General features: G+C 30.4%; 5 protein-coding genes across 12 annotated transcripts; 2 read left to right on the plus strand and 3 right to left on the minus strand.

The window, feature by feature from the left end:
* Nucleotides 1-21: 21 nt before the first annotated feature.
* Septin1 (Septin 1) lies at nucleotides 22-2,511 on the plus strand. The gene is made up of 6 exons (XM_035882786.2): nucleotides 22-163; nucleotides 432-624; nucleotides 711-969; nucleotides 1,053-1,418; nucleotides 1,497-1,601; nucleotides 1,757-2,511. The coding sequence occupies exons 1-6, from the start codon at nucleotides 134-136 to the stop codon at nucleotides 1,887-1,889; spliced, it is 1,086 nt and encodes a 361-aa protein (XP_035738679.1). The 5' UTR covers nucleotides 22-133; the 3' UTR covers nucleotides 1,890-2,511.
* Nucleotides 2,512-3,191: 680 nt separating this feature from the next.
* Nucleotides 3,192-5,047, minus strand: LOC118448908 (mitochondrial import inner membrane translocase subunit Tim22). Of its 2 annotated transcripts, none has more exons than XM_085660611.1 (5): nucleotides 4,774-5,047; nucleotides 3,947-4,296; nucleotides 3,662-3,846; nucleotides 3,523-3,595; nucleotides 3,192-3,451 (listed from the first exon to the last, which is right to left on the minus strand). In XM_085660611.1, the coding sequence occupies exons 2-5, from the start codon at nucleotides 4,194-4,196 to the stop codon at nucleotides 3,369-3,371; spliced, it is 591 nt and encodes a 196-aa protein (XP_085516737.1). In that variant the 5' UTR covers nucleotides 4,197-4,296; nucleotides 4,774-5,047; the 3' UTR covers nucleotides 3,192-3,368. The 2 variants fall into 2 exon arrangements, with proteins under 2 accessions (XP_085516737.1, XP_035738725.2); XM_035882832.2 differs by having other exon boundaries at nucleotides 4,458-5,047.
* A 277-nt stretch (nucleotides 5,048-5,324) lies between these two features.
* On the minus strand, nucleotides 5,325-11,334 carry LOC118448872 (serine protease inhibitor 88Ea). Of its 3 annotated transcripts, XM_085660607.1 has the most exons (5): nucleotides 11,174-11,334; nucleotides 7,216-7,563; nucleotides 6,751-7,126; nucleotides 6,005-6,636; nucleotides 5,325-5,907 (listed from the first exon to the last, which is right to left on the minus strand). In XM_085660607.1, the coding sequence occupies exons 1-4, from the start codon at nucleotides 11,186-11,188 to the stop codon at nucleotides 6,038-6,040; spliced, it is 1,338 nt and encodes a 445-aa protein (XP_085516733.1). In that variant the 5' UTR covers nucleotides 11,189-11,334; the 3' UTR covers nucleotides 5,325-5,907; nucleotides 6,005-6,037. The 3 variants fall into 3 exon arrangements, with proteins under 3 accessions (XP_085516733.1, XP_035738653.1, XP_035738654.1); XM_035882760.2 differs by having other exon boundaries at nucleotides 5,325-6,636; XM_035882761.2 differs by lacking the exon at nucleotides 11,174-11,334 and adding an exon at nucleotides 9,619-9,785 and having other exon boundaries at nucleotides 5,325-6,636.
* Nucleotides 8,958-17,510, plus strand: Tmem43 (Transmembrane protein 43). Of its 4 annotated transcripts, none has more exons than XM_085660609.1 (6): nucleotides 8,958-9,102; nucleotides 15,821-16,003; nucleotides 16,076-16,308; nucleotides 16,378-16,678; nucleotides 16,776-16,981; nucleotides 17,111-17,510. In XM_085660609.1, the coding sequence occupies exons 2-6, from the start codon at nucleotides 15,908-15,910 to the stop codon at nucleotides 17,391-17,393; spliced, it is 1,119 nt and encodes a 372-aa protein (XP_085516735.1). In that variant the 5' UTR covers nucleotides 8,958-9,102; nucleotides 15,821-15,907; the 3' UTR covers nucleotides 17,394-17,510. The 4 variants fall into 4 exon arrangements, with proteins under 4 accessions (XP_085516735.1, XP_085516734.1, XP_085516736.1 ...); XM_085660608.1 differs by lacking the exon at nucleotides 8,958-9,102 and adding an exon at nucleotides 9,133-9,151; XM_085660610.1 differs by lacking the exon at nucleotides 8,958-9,102 and adding an exon at nucleotides 9,919-10,984.
* LOC118448865 (thiamine transporter 1) lies at nucleotides 12,022-15,081 on the minus strand. Of its 2 annotated transcripts, none has more exons than XM_035882733.2 (7): nucleotides 14,958-15,081; nucleotides 14,315-14,499; nucleotides 13,854-14,238; nucleotides 13,230-13,643; nucleotides 12,908-13,100; nucleotides 12,686-12,824; nucleotides 12,022-12,552 (listed from the first exon to the last, which is right to left on the minus strand). In XM_035882733.2, exons 2-7 carry the CDS (start codon nucleotides 14,435-14,437, stop codon nucleotides 12,316-12,318), a joined length of 1,491 nt encoding a protein of 496 aa, XP_035738626.2. In that variant the 5' UTR covers nucleotides 14,438-14,499; nucleotides 14,958-15,081; the 3' UTR covers nucleotides 12,022-12,315. The 2 variants fall into 2 exon arrangements, with proteins under 2 accessions (XP_035738626.2, XP_035738627.2); XM_035882734.2 differs by having other exon boundaries at nucleotides 15,005-15,021.
* Nucleotides 17,511-17,903: the final 393 nt, after the last annotated feature.

Below are 17,903 nucleotides of genomic sequence, written 5' to 3' on the forward strand. Positions count from 1 at the left end.
GACATTTCGATCTTGTTCCGTCTTGTTCTGTCATTAGTTCATAAATAGATAATCCGAAAATTGTTTATAAGGCATTTGCCTGCAAGCAATTTAATTCCTTTCAAATAAAAAATTCACTCAATAATACGGAAGGATGTCTAGCGAAAGGGAGAATGTTAAAACTGTAAGTATATTCATGGGGACGTATTTGCAACCTATACTGAACATACATTTTAATATATAAAATTTTATAGTAATCTATAAAACAATAAAATGCGTTATTTTTTGAAGTAACACGTTTATTAATAATGTATTATTATATATAAAACTTTGAAAAGATTTATACATTTTTTTGAGAGTAGTAAAATTTTTATATAATTCCGTATGATCACCTTCCTTTTAATTATTTTTTTACTTTACAATGTATTCTAATTGAAATATGCTTTAAACAGTTTACTAGTCCTGAAGCCCCAGGCTACGTAGGTTTTGCAAATTTACCTAATCAAGTGCATCGAAAGTCGGTGAAGAAAGGTTTTGAATTTACACTCATGGTCGTTGGAGAGTCTGGCCTTGGAAAATCTACACTAGTTAATAGTTTATTTTTAACCGATTTATATCCAGAGAGAATAATTCCTGATGCTGTTGGTAAGCATCATTAATCTCTTAATATGAAATTATTATTATTTTCTTTTTTTATAATATTTAATAAGTATTTCTTTCTATTTATACAGAGAAAACTAATCAAACTGTGAAACTTGATGCATCCACGGTAGAAATTGAAGAAAGAGGCGTTAAACTAAGACTTACGGTTGTTGATACACCTGGTTATGGAGATGCTATTGATAATACAGATAGTTTCAGAGCAATCATTCAATATATAGATGATCAATTTGAAAGATTTTTGCGTGATGAAAGTGGATTAAATAGAAGAAATATAGTTGATAATAGAATACATTGTTGTTTTTACTTTATTTCTCCATTTGGTCATGGGTAAGGATTTAATTTATATATTTAAATATTATTAAATGGATTTTCTTATGTTAATAAATATAATTTATTTCTTTTGTTGATAGATTAAAACCTTTGGATATAGAATTTATGAAACAGTTACATAATAAAGTTAATATTGTGCCAGTAATTGCAAAAGCAGATGTACTTACTAAAAGAGAAGTGCTCCGTTTAAAGAAACGTGTAATGGAAGAAATTGAAGGTAGTGGCATTAAGATCTATCCACTACCGGATTGTGATAGCGATGAAGATGAAGATTATAAAGAACAAGTAAGACAGTTGAAAGAAGCTGTTCCATTTGCAGTATGTGGCGCAAATACTTTACTTGAAGTCAAAGGAAAAAGAGTAAGAGGGCGACTCTATCCGTGGGGTGTTGTTGAAGTAGAAAATCCAGATCATTGTGATTTTATTAAATTGAGAACGATGCTCATGTAAGTTAAAAGTTCTAATAAACAAGCTATACCATTGTATTTCAGAAGAATTAAAAACGATTGTATGTACTATTTTAGAACACACATGCAAGATTTACAAGAAGTAACACAGGAGGTACATTATGAAAATTATCGTAGTGAAAGATTAGCTAAAGGAGCCCCGGTTCCACCACGACGGCAAACGTAAGTATATTTTTAAATATTTGAACTGTAGTAATTAATAATAATAATAATAATAATAATAATAATAATAATAATAGTAATAATAATAATAATAATAATAATAATAATAATAATAATAATGTTTTTTCTTTCTTTCTTTTTTTTTCCCCAAATAGAATTGTGGAATCTGAAAAAGCTACTTCCGTAACAGAGAAAGATCGTATTTTACAAGAAAAAGAGGCAGAGTTACGTCGTATGCAAGAATTATTGGCTGTAATGCAAGCACAAATGCAACAACAGCAGCCTTAATCAAATAAATGTTGGACAAAATGAAGGAAGAGCTTCGGCTCTATAGGTGCCAAAAAAGTTTATAAAATATATGTGACATACAAAAACTTAACTTTAAGAGACAGTTTAATTTTTACAAGCTTCTATTTAGCTGATATGTGCATTATATAAGAAAATTCTTTAATGCATAGTTCTTTTTTAAATACTGCTTGCATACAAATGAATTTATATATAATATTCAGTAGTCTAATATTTTTTTGAATTAACAAGATTTAATACGTAAGATACATAGGACAATTATTGATACATAGTGCAAAGTAATTATATCTTTGATACCAATGCCACTGCAAGTAAAAGTAAATGAGAAGGAAGCGACAGTTGTCATAAGTGCCTTGTAATTCTTTGTTTTGTTTCAAAAAGCTCCGATTTAATATATTCATGAAATAATATTTGAATTTACAAGAAATATCAGAAATAGATCTCTTAACAAAAGTGTACGAGTAATGTACATAATGACTACAAACATTTTGTCTCAATTTATCATTTAAGAAATTACTATGAAATAACTCGGAGGAGACGGATATCTAAGTATTCCATATTATAGAACTAAAACCAAAAAATTCCAAACCAATATATTTGTTTAGGTACAGAGAAGAGAATCTCATGTTTAATTTAAAAAATAGAATTCGTGTCAATGTTATATATAATATACATTATACTAACATATAATTTTAAGACTTTAAATATGATATAAACATTTTTAATGAGAGATCATTGTATATGAGTAAGATTATACTCATTTGTACAATGAGAAACATGTCTTCGAATATGCAAATACTTTTTGTATTTGTATTATGTATACTTTTCTGACATATCTAATTCATATAGAACATGTAATATCATGTATCTAACGTGTGATCATCCAGGATGTTAAAAAAAAAAAAAAAAAAAAAAAGAAAAAAAAGAAAAAAAAAGAAAAAAAATATAAGACTGCATCTTCTTTTAACAACAAAGAGATATTGTAACTTATACAAAACATTGTTTTTTAATGTGATAAATTATAAAAGATAGATGATGAAATTTTGCACATATTTATCTTCCAAAGGTATTATGTGAAAAGTATTAAGAACTGTTCCAAAACTGCATTTAATTTACTTTATTCTTATTTACCAGAATATTAAAATATAGCTTAGTATTTTTGTAATACAATTTAATAGTATTTTGAGGTATATAAAATAAATACAAAAAAGAAAAAAAAAAAGAATTGTTCAGTCAATAAGTGGGAGTACAGACAAGTTTTAGGTAATTTAAGACGAACAGATATCAATTTCTCACATATTTTATACCTTGACCATTGTACTTATTTCTAAGCATTTATATCTATTTATACAATATAAACATGTTTAATGCTTTTGTATGTATTATAAATATGCTCAATATACGCAGGCTTTTATATCTTTTCTATAGAAATACATGATTTGTAATTCTATTGAATGTTATTTATGATCTGTGCATGTAATAATCTATTGCTGTTGAAAATGCTGCAAATCCTGCAGCACCTATCAATCCTGCTTTTATGCCAGCTAAAAATGGACATAAGTTAAACACATCTATCATCATATTATTTGAGATGTTGAAAAAGAATAGTCAATACCTCTTAGGCCTATTAAGCCACCTGTCACACCACCTGCATAAGTACCATTTTTCCAATCGGTTTTACCTCTGTACTAAAGTTAAAATGAAGCTTCAATAAATTTTTTTCAAACAAATAAAATTGATTTGATAGAACTTACAGATTCTATAGTACATTCAACGGCTGAAAATACACAACCCACAGCAGCAAAATTTTTAGCATAACTGAGTGTCGTCATTTTCATTTCCCTAAATATTTCGCGTGCAGTTTGCTGTTTTTCTACACTTGTGATATTTGGATTTACACTTGATGAAAATAAACCTATTGCAGCTCCCAATCCATATCCTACAAACATTATACTACTATATAATATTTTTTGTTTGAGATTTAAGTTATAAATAAAAAAAAAAATAGAGAGAGAGAGAGAGAGAAATATGTTAAATACCAAGTACACAGCTCATAATACTCTTAAAGGCACAACTTTCCATTGCTCTTTCCACCATTTTTTCTTCATTAGTCTTAATTTGTACAGGTCCTATCATTCTTGGTATAATAATATTCTCTCTAAATCTTTGTTGATTTCCTATTAAATATACAGCTATTGTGTCCCAGTCTGGATCATTTATAAAAACCCTTTTATTATCTTCCTGGATTGGAAGATTGTTTGGAGGTTTAGATTGATCCATCGAAAACATACTTGTAATATATTAAGATTCCAAGATTCGTCAATAGTTCATTTCACATTAAATTTACGTATGCGACAATATATATTAAAAATCATTTCAAGAAATACAACTGAAAATTAATCATAAAAATATCATTATTATGGATGTACAAAGTTGAAAAGTAACATTACAAACTAATGTCTTAACCTTAAATTTATCTAAAAATATTGCATTTTACTTAGAAGCACAATTAAAACTAATAGTCACATTAATAAACATAATATTACTAACCAATAAAAATATGCTAATATATATTGTTGCATCAAATATATTGCATATATATCGTAAGATCAAAATTATGATACAATTCCATTAAGACTACTTTATCATTAATTTTATAAATAAGAACATTACAAATAACTTTTTGTAAATGTAATTTGTACAATGTAAATAAATATTTTCTCTATTTATTACATGTATATTTACATCCAAATTATATATTTCATATAAATTTGTTTTATTACAGGCTCGTAGCAAAACTACAATACTAAAGGCAATTGTTACAAAGCCGACTAAAGTGGTGTTAGCGTGATTTGCACATACTTACAAAATTTAATTGTGTCTGTGCGTATACTCATTAAAATTTCTTCGCTAGATGGCAGCAAATAAAATAGTTTTCCTGGTAAGCAATGAGTTAGTTATTATCAAGCCTAAGCCTACCTAGCTGTTCTGATCGAATCTATTACATGTTAGGCTCGTACCAACATAAAATATGAAAAGCGCGCGTTTCTCCTTCGTATTTAAAGCTGTTGTACTAACGCTCAAAAATTGAAATAATTAAAAAATTTCTCCTTTAAATAAATTTAACAATGGAAAGATAATAAAATGACTTATATAATAAAATAACAAAAATATGAAAGACATATCTTAAAGGAATTTAATGTAAGATTCGATAACAAAAGAAAATTGTAATTTCTCGTGGATATAATAAATTAAATAAATCTCATTGAAATGTAAAATAGAAATATTATCTTACCTTTTATTTATATGGTTTTTTTTACACTTATAATCAATCATTACCAGTGCCAAAGATTATTGAAGATATCGGGTATAAAAAAGAATCTCATAATTAAAGGCAACAATAAAAAGTATAGAATAGTTATAAGAATTATAGATATTATAAACAAAATAAATATAGTTTCTCTCATCGCAAAGAGATATACACAAATTACATGTATGTATTGTTTGATTGTTCAGAATATCGTTAATAGAAATCAATCAGTGGGATTGTTACAGGTACACATTCATATTTTAATCAATTGCCCGACTAAACATGACGTGCTAACAAAATCCGTAATCTCTATAAGTTATAAAAAATAGAAATATATCCAATGAAAACAATGAATACATCTCTTTCTACCTAGATATAATTTTACAAAGTGACTTTTTGTAAATATTTTAGTCATGGATTCTTCCTTAACCAATTGTCATATTTTATCATAAAAGACAAATTAAATATATAGCTATGTAATAAATTGAATCTGTAATTTGTTCATTTTTGTGCTTACCTTTGGTCGAAAGCAAAACTTATTAAACGTTATGAAATTTTTAATATCACGTATCCATTCATAGATTCAAACAGGCACTCTCAAGTATTCGAGGCATTATCATTCATTCGTCCATTCATTAATCCATTTACTCTTTTATCGGCTTTCGTATTAATCCCCTGCTAGCGATCGTTCTAAAAAGTAAACACAGCTGATTTACGAGGACGGACGACTAATGCCAACCGCGCAATCGCTCCGATTATTTAGTACGAAGTATGAGGAATCACGTACTTTAGAAGGATGTTTATCTCCTAGGCAAGATCATTAAGCAGGTATCGACGAAGCCGGTGCGCCGGGTGTACGATAAATACCGCAGAATAATATACTGTGCGTTGGTTTGTCATAGATGAAATATATAAAGGGATGATTAGCATTAAAGACAGCCGGTTCGGACGGTCTGCTCGAACGGAAACTAAAGAGTGCCGTGGCTGCTGCTGCTGTCGTACCCTCTTCGGTGACCTCGATTTTAGCCCTATGAACAGCGTCTCCCAAATGAAGTGGTTTCTCACCGTCGGCTAAGAAATCTCGCAAATCAGCCACATTAGGTATGACTAAGTCACCAGCACCGAGAGAATGAAGAAGCGGTACCAAAGGTAACTCTCTTTCCAATTCGAATCGCGGTAAAGAGACTTCGACCTGTCTCGATGGCATTCCATCGTCAAGAAGTATTCTTAATTCCGTCGCACCAGCCTCAGTAGAGATGTGTTGAAGAACGTTCTTGATACCTCCGTCTCCTTGGTTTCGATTCGCTCCGTCGTTCAAAAATCTGGCTGCTGCGAAAGGCGGTAACAGGATGAACATAGAGATTTCTTGACCTTTATATGGAAGTTCAAGAATGTGCGCACCCAATTCCTCCGAGACGACTATCGAACAAACGAAGAAAATTTAAGTTTAACAACTTCTTCATCAGTGTATATTAAAATATTTGTATAATATCTATAATATACGAATATAAATTTCAGATATATTTCGCTAACCGTGATTGAATGTCTTTTTTTGGCGCATGAACGTGATTACGGAATTTTGGGAGCCAGGCGCGTAAAAGATATCTCTTTTCGAATTTGCTGGATCGAAACGACTTTGCCAGAGACCCTTGAAGTAAACGGCATTAGCCAAGACGAGATCCGTTTCTTCTGTGATACTACTTTTTGGCAATAAATCACGAATATGACCCCTCGTGGTGTTGCTGACCCAATCATTTATAATATTTCGTACGGCCAATGGATTGCTTTTAAAGTCAATCTTGACCAACTGATCACTGAACAAATCGAGCATGCAATCACGCAACTTTCTCGCATCCGTTACCCAAAGCCGGTTGGCGGACTTGTACTCGTAATTGGCTGACCCATTATTCTGAAAAGAGGTAGAATGAAAATATCATTACCGTCGAGAGCGTTTCGGTTTTGTTTCACGCGGCTCACCTTGAAACGAATCACTCTTACCTCTTTTTTTTGTTTAATAGATTTCTCGAAAGCGTAGTATCTCATCACGTCGATCTTCGATAAATCGTCTGGAATATGCAAAGCTTTTTTCAAGGACGTCTCCGTGTTGCCACGGGCACCGAAATACGCTAAAGTCAAGGCGCTGTGAATGCTATCCGGGCTGAAGAATATATTGTCGCTAGTTTGTATTTCAGCGGCCTTCTTTAAAGCATCTATAGCAAATTCGTAACGACCTTCGTCGAGCATCGTTTTCGAACGTGGATTCATCATAATGGGATTGTCATCTCCCGTCAAACATTGCGCCATGATCCCACCGATCAATGTTAACAAAAATAATAATGGCATCGCCTGAAAAAAAAGAAAAAGAAAAAGAAAAAGAAAAATAAATAAATAAATAAATAAATAAATAAAAAATACAGATTAGTTTTAATAGCAAGCGATATCGTTCTTAGGACGAATTGATTACATGATATAACGCATTTATTCGATTCGCCATAAGAATTTCACAAACGCCAGCAGTCAAGGATACAATCCCGAAAGGTTTGCACGCGCAATGTCGCGTGTTTTCCGAAGCATTACGAAATCGTGTCCGCGCATGATGAGCAGCTGACGTTTAATCTTTTCAAAGAAATAATAATGTATACATACCGAGCAAATAATTAAATGAAATGTTTTAATCTTTATTGAAATGTTCCTCTTATCTCGTTACACGAAGATTTCAACGCGTGGAATTAAAAGGATATCTATGGGAGAGCCTACCTAGAAAGTAGAGCCAACTCGTTTCTATGTAAACCGTTTTCTTCAAAAATTTCTCGACTGGAGAAAGCGATAAGATTCATGTAAATAGAAAGAAATGAAAGAGGAAATGAAGAAAAGGATCTTGGAATCGTACGATCCTAAATGTCTTTTGTTATTTCTTCTTATTTTGTGCACATAGATATAGTATCAGTAAAAGCAAGATTTATCTCAGACGAGTCTGCTTAATGTATCAATTTCTTTCTTTGAATCGTCTCTTATCAAAAATCATTTGTATTAACACGTTTTTCTTATATCAAAGAGAGGATTTCAAAGAGACGTAAAATAAGGCTCGTCGTTGGTACGAGTGAAAGTTGCGAGCAAACCATGACATCATAGAATCCAACTTTCTTGCTTGAAATGAACGTATGTACTTATGTATGACGAGACACGAGTGACGAAACGAACGCCTACGTTTTCTTTCGAAAATGAAAATATAACCACATACTTATTCTTCTTTCAGTTATATTATTTCTCGTAAGAAACACGCGAGAAAGAGAGATCTTCCTGGTATTGTTTAGATTAATTACTGACCCAATTGCTGAAATTTTTCTAACGTCATCGCCTTAACGAATCGAATTAAAGAATTTAATGTTTCATTTTTTTTTCCTTTTTCAAGGACAGTTCCTTGTCCTTAGTCCATTGCGAGACATATGAATTCTTTACTCGATGATACGTGTCTCATTCGTACATGAATCACGCACGAACATATTTAACGAGTTACAAGCTAGTACGTAAAGGAAAAGAATCAACATGAGAAATAGAAAAAAGCTCTCTCTCTCTTTCTCTCTCTCTCAACTCTGTTTTAATACTCTATTTTAATTCAAGTGATTAAGCCATATCGTCGAACTGCTATGACAACTTCGTTAAAGACGTTGTGTCGTTTTCAATGTCAGAGTTATAATAACGTAACGAATGGAAATACTTTATGAATGGTCGTTACGTTTCTGTATCCGCCTTTCTTATTGCGTACAAGCGCACTCTACTTTCGTAGAGAAATGGAAAAAAAAGAACATCATTTAGAAACACCTTCGTAAAGGAATTTGTGTAACAAAGTGGACAATTGCAGGAAGTGCGGTGGTTTGTATCAAGGTGCGGCTTTCTTATCGTTGGAGGTTAGGCGATACGGTAAAACGTTTCGGTACTAAAGTATCGTATCATATCATACAAATAAAGTATTATGTTACGAGTATGCTCGTCTGAGCGAATAATCTTCGTTCAAAGAGCATGTAATATTATAAATCTTATCAGTAATAAACGACCATGTAGATACAAAGCTGAAAAATCATTTGATGTTACATCGAATATTCGAGTGATATATTTTTTGAGCCTTGAAAATGATCATGGTCGTTTGATGAATCATTTCTTTTGCTTCGTTTTTGAAAGTAAACCACGTGTTTGTGAATTCATTATAATATTTGATGATGGTACAAATGGTCTGGCACGTCCATGTTTATAAACATGAAAAATTTTGTGAGGTTAGCTACGCTTCTTTCATTCGTTTAATTTTGTTTAATAATGGAAACTTAGTTTGCATATTAAAAAGCAATATCGAGTATACAATGTAAGAGAGAATTTGGACGAAATTCAATTTCAAGCTCGACTTACCGATTCGAAGGACATTGCTCGTTTTACTTCTTTATCACGTTATCACGCGAAGAAAGATTATTTGAAGATTTTGTTCTAAAAACGACAAAAGAGTATGATGTACCGTTCTCTCTACTGTTTTAAACGGAACTGAGAGTACAATGACGATTCCGGGCATACGGAGAGATGGTAGAGTTTTCTATAAACCCCACCAAGAAGTCGAGGCGTCGACGTTCGTCATACTTCCATCGACTATATCCTTTCGAACGACTCGTCTTTCTCTCTTTTTATATCCCACTTCTTTTCTTCAACCTACTATGCGATCTTCAACGTACTTACATGCTTCCTGAACGTTGGAAATGCCCGGCATCATAATAATTTTCTCGTTAGGGAATTCCTTCAGAAGAACGAACGATATTTGTATTGTATGATCGACTTTTTCCGCGCGATAAATCGATCATTTTATTAGTTTGTTTTTTGTTATCGGTCTACAGATAACGAGCAATATTGACGTATTGATTTCTTCATTGGAACGAACGAACTTGTGTTACAATGTGCGATTGTTCTGACCTTAGACATTCGATTATCTTCAGTATCAGTTTACTTTTTCTTCGTACATATAAATACGCATATCTTCCTTTTGCCAGACTCATATCATTCTTCTTTCTTTCTCAATCGAGGAGCGTACACTTTTACGAGACTGGCCTTAAGCAGAGAAAGCGCGAAACTCGGCGACCCTTTTAAAAGCGTTTCATTTTCTTGCAAATAAACGATCAATAAAGTCTCGACTCGAGATCTCCGAGGGATTAAATTCGAGACAATAAAAATGATTGAAAATCTGATCAATGATCGGGGATCGATTGATTCGAATTGTTAACGATTGTTTTCGTACGTAAAGATTTTATATTATCTTTTTGGATCCATTTTTTGCGAATCGAACTTCTCGAATCGATAGTATATAGTTGAACCAACGACGAATTAGGAAATACCGATTATATCATTAATCGAATCGTTTTGTTTGTCGAACAATGCCGAGCTGGGACTTTCCCTTTTCGCCATTACCTTCAAATTTACGATCAATAAATCTTCTTTCATCGAAACGATAAAACCGCCTTTTTTTTTTAAATGTCTCTTATATATTCTCAGTTTATATATCCATTTAGAATATAGCTTACTCATAGGAACGTTTTCATTTTTATTCTATATCTCGATATGCGTTCTCTCGGTGTTACATAAGAATAAATGCTAACAATACGATCTTTCAATGTTCAACTCGCGTAATAATTGTGAAGCGTAAAATTATATCGATGGCGAAGTTTTAATGCGAGTTATTTCGTTTGAATGACGACGAGGCGATGGAATCAACGAGGACACGATTAAAGAACAGGTTCGATTGTTATTATCGATTCGAAAATTGATGCTCGTCGCAACTTGAACAGCGATTGTATTTTTTGATAACGCATCAGAGAATACGTGTATAAATATATATTTACGTAGATTCATTTTAATATAAAGAAGATCTTCGACACAACACAATTATCATATTCTTATCGGTGTTAAGAAATAATTCTCTTACCCGAAATTGCACCATGATTACTCTCTTGCTTTACAGATAGAGATTCCTTTTTAGATAAGTTGCTTTTTTCTAAACACACGAGTTATGACGATGGACGAAAAACGTAATATGTTTGCACTCGCGTTAATATTACTAACTGCGGCATTAGTCAACGCCGTTAGTTGTTTTATACGCTCGATGCCCCTCATAAACAAATCGTACTTACTATCTGTCTCTTTGACCTCCCCTCGGTTTTCATCGAAGATGTTTATACGCACGTTTCTGATCGTCTACGTATTTTAATTGACTCTATATAATTGCACTGCAATCCGAAGGAAAATCCCACAAGATTCGATGATTAAGACTACGTTTCTATCGATAATTTCCAATAAAACATATATATTGCCTTTATTTTGTGATGCGTTCAAGTACAAAAAAATATTATCTCGTTAATATCGACGAAATGCTCAAGAGATTTGATACGTTTGTTTTATTTTAGTTATAATACAATGTATATAGAAAGAAATTTATACACGTTCAATTCGTTTATCTTCTTTTTCAATTTGATCGTTCGAGCATATTTAATTTTAATTCAAAGAAACATTGCTCATGAAATAATTATTGGAATTAAGTAATGAGGATATATCGGCGATACTATCTTTTTTCTTCTTACTTTTATTTACACTTTTGTAAAAACCGCAAACATTGACGTTTGGGTATTTGCCGCAATAAATAATATCGTCAAATTATTTAAAAATGCACAATTAATTTTTATTCTTTTCACGTCGCGAGAATAATAAAATGAATTTTCGTCTAAAATAAACATTTGTTAATAATACAATTTATTAAAAAGTAATATTTTTTGACGTAAATGTCAATTTTTCTATGGATGTTTATTTTTTTATTATCTCACAAATACAAATACTGTTCTTTTCGTATTCCATACTACAAGTTTTAAGACAACGTTAAGGGTTTCTTTTTTTTTTTTTTTCTTTCTTTCTTTCCTTCTTTTAATAGTAAAAACCATAAAAAAGGGATATTATTCTATTATACGTTATTATAACAAAGTCTTTCTAACTAAAGCTAATAAATAGTTCATTCTTAGAAAATATAATACGTACAAGAATAATACAAGGAGGATATTATACATTTTTTTATAATTATTAATTTACGCAATACTTATCTTCCGATTGAACAGTTAAGATATCATTTTTAGATACCGTCGAATTTGTATTAAACGATTCATTATTATCGATGTTATCTATTGACTTTCGAATGTTTTTATTTTTTAACCATATTTCAAATTTATCACCATTTTTATAACGTTTTATAATCGTAAATATAGCTATTATTAAAAATATCACAGCCAAAATTATATAATAGCAGCCATAAATAAAAAACTAAAACAAAAAATTAATTATCGTACGATAAAATTGTAATTTGATGTATCGTATGAAAACAGATTAATCTCTCAGATTTTTATTCACGCACACACACACACACACATTTTGATCATATATATATTCTTTTTACCTGAGATCTAATAGTGTCTCCAAGATTTCCATTAATAACTACTAATGTTAACAAACTTTGGAACAATAGTGCTAAAAAGATATTTGTCCCAAATATTAAACCATAGCTATCTTCAGATATATTTTTTGCAACTTCGAAGCTATAAAATAATAAGGTACAAAACATATGAATTAAGTATTTCTACTATTATGAATTAAGTAATTCTATTTAAATAAGAATTACCTTGCAACAGTGACCATAGTGTGATAAACCACTCCAAATATTATGTAAGCAGTATATAATACCCAAATATCATAATTATAAGAACACAATATAATTAAGCCACCCTCTATAAGGGCAAATAATGTTAATGTTACATCTCCTATCACTGGCCAGTTGAATGGTATTTTTGAAATGACAAAAACGGTGGAAGCACCTAATTGGAAATGTTATTGCTTTAAAAATTCTTTAAATCATATACACAATAACAATATATTGCTTATATCGCGTATCATCTTATTTATTTAGTCTTTTGTAGATCTTGAAAAATTTTTTATGTATTTACCTATTATTGCATAACAAGCATCTACCGCTCCATTATAGATATCGTCATATGATTCAACAGCCGTTTGCCATAAAAGTTGGGCGTAATTAGTTATTTGCAAATAGCCGCAAGTTGAAAATGCCCACCACATGGACCATTTTACAATGTGATGATGCGTATAAGCGTTTAAAAAATGTTGCCATAATAACGCGTAGGCATGTTTCAACTTAGAAGACATTGAGGTAACATTTCTCTTCGCAGGATTATATCTCGATTGTTTATCACGATTGAATTCATAGCAACTGTCACTTTCCGACGATTTCAAAGTATCCGCTGGTGCGGTTGTAATATTTTGATCGTAAATAGGTGAATGAAAATAAATCGATTGACCGACGGATGGTAAAAAAAATGTCCATATCGTGGCGAGACCAAACGCTGAAACAAAAAATATCTTTTTCGCCGATCAACAATATTATGATCGATTTATATATAGAAGAGAGAATTAATTTTATCAGTCAATAATCTTATCATATCAACATTATCAAGATATATTGGGATGATTAAAAATATATTTGATGGTATCAATTTCTCGATTTCTGATAAAATTTTTCATACTACATTTGAATTCTTAATTGCAAAAGGTACCTGCAATGGTAAGATAATTCAACTCATGGAAATCTAATATATGAAAAGAAGCTGTTAATTGTGCTATAATTCCAGCCATACATCGTCCAACAAGCGAAGCCGCTTTTGTATGACCTGTCACTTCTTGATAGTGTTTCTTATCAACTTTTGCATATATGTATGTATAATATGCCACTTCGGAAGAAAGAAACAGGCCATAAAAGAATTCAGTGATCTGAACTACTGGCACAGTTTTTGCAAGTATCAATACAAGAAATGCAATCATTCCAGAAAGTGAACACAATATAATAATAGGCTTATATCTTACAAAATCTGTTATCAAAAATATAATAACTAGAGTTAAAAAATAACTGTACGTGCTAACTGGATAAATTTCTTGATTGACCTGAAAATTAATATACATATAATTAAAACTATTTAAGCCCAATTATTAACTAATAGATTTTAAAGGTTTCACAAACTTGTGCATGTGTAAAATTCTTCCATGGTCCTGTTAAATAATCAGTTACAAATGACTCAGATGGCCTGAAGTCTTTTAGCAATCCAAACATACATAGGATAAAAGATATTTTTAACCAATACATTTTGAAAAATATATTTTATTTTTTGTACTCGTTAGAAAGTGTTTTATGTATTTGTATTAAACCTAGAAATATATTATTTTTCTATATTTAAAGCAATCAAATATCTATATCAATAATATAATAAAACATAGTGCACAAAAATTATTAAACAGATTTTTTAACTAAACAAGAATTTATAGATTATCACAAAACCTCTAAAGTTTCATCAAAAAGGTCAACATAGATAACACTTGATAAATTGAACGAAAAAACGATTTAATATGAATTATATATTAATTACTAATGATTAAATTATAAAGTTATCATTTGTTGATTAAATATAAAATATTTCTATTTGCATGTTAGGAAACATTGTTAATATTGTGTTTCTTCGTAATACATTTTCGATATAACAAACGATATTATACATTTAAAATATATGACAACGGAGTTGTTTTGTTAAAAATTCGATTATCTTGTATAAAAATATTTTATTTTATATCACATTTGCGTCTCAAGCATAATTAACGCACAAACTTACGAATTTACGGACCAACGATTGATCAAGTCAAAAACATCCACACATACCTCATGCAGGATGAGGTCTGATCCATTTCAGATAAACGATAACATAACTTTGTTTTGTCCTTTGATTGTATGCAATAAACAATAAAGTAAACTCATATTTACTATCGCCTTCTACACCATCTGGCGTATCTTCAGCATACTACACAATTTGCTAATAAATTCTTGCTGATATTTTTTTATGTTACACAATTTTTATAAGATTTTCAAGAAGTACATTTTTTTGAGAATAAAAGGAAAGAATAAAGAATATTTAATAATTTTTTATATTATTTAAATAAATTATTTAAATAAATATGCTGCAGCATAATTACGATGACAACCAATAGGATAATTTGCTTTTCTTTCTCTGAGATTCAAACATATGATTGGATGCTATTGGGTAATACACAAGAACTTGACAAAATAAAACTCAAAATTTTTAACATTTCATATTCGATCTTGTAGTGATATATATATATATATATCACACACACATGCACATGCATAAATATATATATATATATATATATGTGTATATGTTATACCCCGCAGTGATATAATATATAATTTTTGACTTTAATATCCTTTAAACTTGCATTGAATGTTTATCATGTTTTATGAATTTTGGAAATGTATCGTGCAAATGTAAATATTAAAAGGATCTATTAAAACATTCTTGTTACTTAATTATTCATATTTACGTACATATAATAGTTCAATGTATTTATATAAAATATTAAATCTCATTGTATATTTTTTGAATCGTATTTTTATCATGACTGATTAAAGTTATATTTTTTACTGAAAAATTGATGTTAATATTTAAATGTTTTGTAGCAAAATGGACAGCAGCAAAGAGCAAATGTTGAACCAATACATCAAAATCGAATTAATGGAAGACAGCCTTCACCCATAAATGTTCCAATGTCAGTTTCAGAACAGTTTAGAGAATCATGGTTAACTGCTATTATTGGATCTATTTTGTTTGCGTCTGGCATGTGCCTGTTGTTTTGGAACGAAGTATGTAATTCATATATTATTATGCTTTTTATAAGGTTTTTTGTACAATGAATAAATTTTCATGGTTTCCAGGGAAGGGCTGTAAAAGTAGCATACTCTTTAGACGAAGCCTTACGGAATGTAGCAGTGCTTTCAAATCCATTTAAATTATTACCCGAGTTTGAAGGTCGTTTAATACATATTTCAGGATCATTATCCATATCAGAGCCATTGACTGAACCTGATTATGGTATTATTGTGTCAAGTGTTAAATTAAAAAGAAGAGTACAGATGTATCAATGGGTCGAAATCGAAGAAGAAAGAAGGTATCATATTCGATTGTTAAATATAATTTGTCAAATACTCTTTATATAACCTTTGAAATATTATTTTAGTTTTGGTGGTGTAACGGAAGAAGAGAAACATTATTATTATACGACAGAATGGAAGGATAAGCTTGTAGATTCTGATCATTTTTATATCAGAACTGGACACCATAATCCAAAAGAAATGCCAATCAAAAGTCAAATACAGATTGCTAATGAAGTTAAAATTGGAGCCTTTATTCTTGGATCAGAATTAAAGAAGAAATTTAATGAATTTGTTGAGATTACCAGCGACGAGAGGCCAGAACGTAAAGATATCAAAATGCATTCTGGCCTGTATTATCATAGCGCTGATTTGTGGAATCCCCAGGTATCTTTTTAATATTGCTTATGTCTATATAATATTTATGTCTATATAATATTTATATGCCTATTTTTCTTATGCCTATTTTTCTTTTTTCATATAGGTGGGAGACATTAGAATACAATTTTCTTATGCAGGTAAACAAGGTGATATTTACTCTATCGTTGGCATGATGGAAAAAGGAATTATTGTTCCTTATACCACATCACACGGGGAAGATATTTTACTTCAAAGGAAACACAAAATGACAGTAGATCAAATGTTTCACTTAGAACATGTGCACAATTACTGGAGAACTTGGAGTATCAGGTAATCTTTTACAATTATTATTCCCTTGAAATATTTTCATACTTTATATGCGTATCATGCTCATTCATCTTTTTATGAAATTATTTATTAAAAACCATTTTTTCAAAGAAAATGCATAACTATTTTCAGAGGACTAGGCTGGTTAGTCCTATTTTTAGCAGCAACTTGTTTGGCAAATATATTGAGGACCGTGATACTTAACTCAACATTCTTATGTGGAATAATAGCAATTGAGTCATTAACAATGTCCGTTTCCATGTCCATTAGTTTATTAGTAATTGGTTTTGCATGGGTGTGGTATCGGCCGGTAATTGGCCTTTGCTTAGCTTTAGCTTCGATTTTACCATTTATTTATTCAACTTTAATAGCAGGATCTCAATCGCAACAACGTGATAATTACAGAAGATTGTAGTCTTATGTCAGGAGTATCAATAATGTGTATAGCATATCTATTTACAATGCCTTCATTATTTTACCTGTAAATTCATACAGTTTATATGTATTTTACATAAATAGTATTATCAAAAATGCCAATTTCATTGTTAATTATATATAGTTATTTATTAAATATTTAAGATAAAATTTTTGTATTAAAATAGTTGTATAAACATTGATTATCAAATGTACAAAATGCCAAATACATCAGCTTATTAAGCATCATAAATAATGCGTACGTGTTGGTAACATGGAGAAAATGGTCTATTATCGGGAGCGGTTCCAACATTGGTTAAGAATTTCAGAGCTAGATGGTGTTGAATGTCTGCTAATTGATCGTTAACTTGTAGTTTGATCAATGAACTTGAGCCAACAAAATTGTATCAATAATAAGACGTTTCGAGTAAGTAATTCAAAGGTAAAGACTTCTTAGAAACAAATTTAAATCGTAAATAATATTTTTCTAATTAAAATAACCTATTATATA

The sequence above is a fragment of the Vespa mandarinia genome, chromosome 12, assembly GCF_050613455.1.
Source record: "Vespa mandarinia isolate Hongniang chromosome 12, ASM5061345v1, whole genome shotgun sequence".
NCBI classification, from domain to species: domain Eukaryota; kingdom Metazoa; phylum Arthropoda; class Insecta; order Hymenoptera; family Vespidae; genus Vespa; species Vespa mandarinia.

Excerpts from the sequence above, each read along its gene's own strand:
- Tmem43 (XM_035882780.2), top strand. Across the intron at positions 16,309-16,377 it reads GAAATCGAAGAAGAAAGAAG|TTTTGGTGGTGTAACGGAAG; the intron begins GTATCATATTCG and ends ATATTATTTTAG. Across the intron at positions 16,679-16,775 it reads CTGATTTGTGGAATCCCCAG|GTGGGAGACATTAGAATACA; the intron begins GTATCTTTTTAA and ends TTTTTCATATAG.
- LOC118448908 (XM_085660611.1), bottom strand. The coding sequence starts at position 4,196 with ATGTTTTCGATGGATCAATCTAAACCTCCAAACAATCTTCCAATCCAG. Across the intron at positions 3,847-3,946 it reads TATTATGAGCTGTGTACTTG|GATATGGATTGGGAGCTGCA; the intron begins GTATTTAACATA and ends TAATGTTTGTAG. Across the intron at positions 3,452-3,522 it reads TGGCTTAATAGGCCTAAGAG|CTGGCATAAAAGCAGGATTG; the intron begins GTATTGACTATT and ends GTCCATTTTTAG.
- Septin1 (XM_035882786.2), top strand. The coding sequence starts at position 134 with ATGTCTAGCGAAAGGGAGAATGTTAAAACT. Across the intron at positions 164-431 it reads AAAGGGAGAATGTTAAAACT|TTTACTAGTCCTGAAGCCCC; the intron begins GTAAGTATATTC and ends TGCTTTAAACAG. Across the intron at positions 1,602-1,756 it reads GTTCCACCACGACGGCAAAC|AATTGTGGAATCTGAAAAAG; the intron begins GTAAGTATATTT and ends TTCCCCAAATAG.
- LOC118448865 (XM_035882733.2), bottom strand. The coding sequence starts at position 14,437 with ATGTATTGGTTAAAAATATCTTTTATCCTATGTATGTTTGGATTGCTA. Across the intron at positions 13,644-13,853 it reads GAATTATCTTACCATTGCAG|CGTTTGGTCTCGCCACGATA; the intron begins GTACCTTTTGCA and ends TTTTTGTTTCAG. Across the intron at positions 12,825-12,907 it reads ACTATGGTCACTGTTGCAAG|CTTCGAAGTTGCAAAAAATA; the intron begins GTAATTCTTATT and ends ATTATTTTATAG.
- LOC118448872 (XM_085660607.1), bottom strand. Across the intron at positions 7,127-7,215 it reads CTATTAAACAAAAAAAAGAG|AATAATGGGTCAGCCAATTA; the intron begins GTAAGAGTGATT and ends ACCTCTTTTCAG. Across the intron at positions 6,637-6,750 it reads AAAAAAGACATTCAATCACG|TCGTCTCGGAGGAATTGGGT; the intron begins GTTAGCGAAATA and ends TTTGTTCGATAG.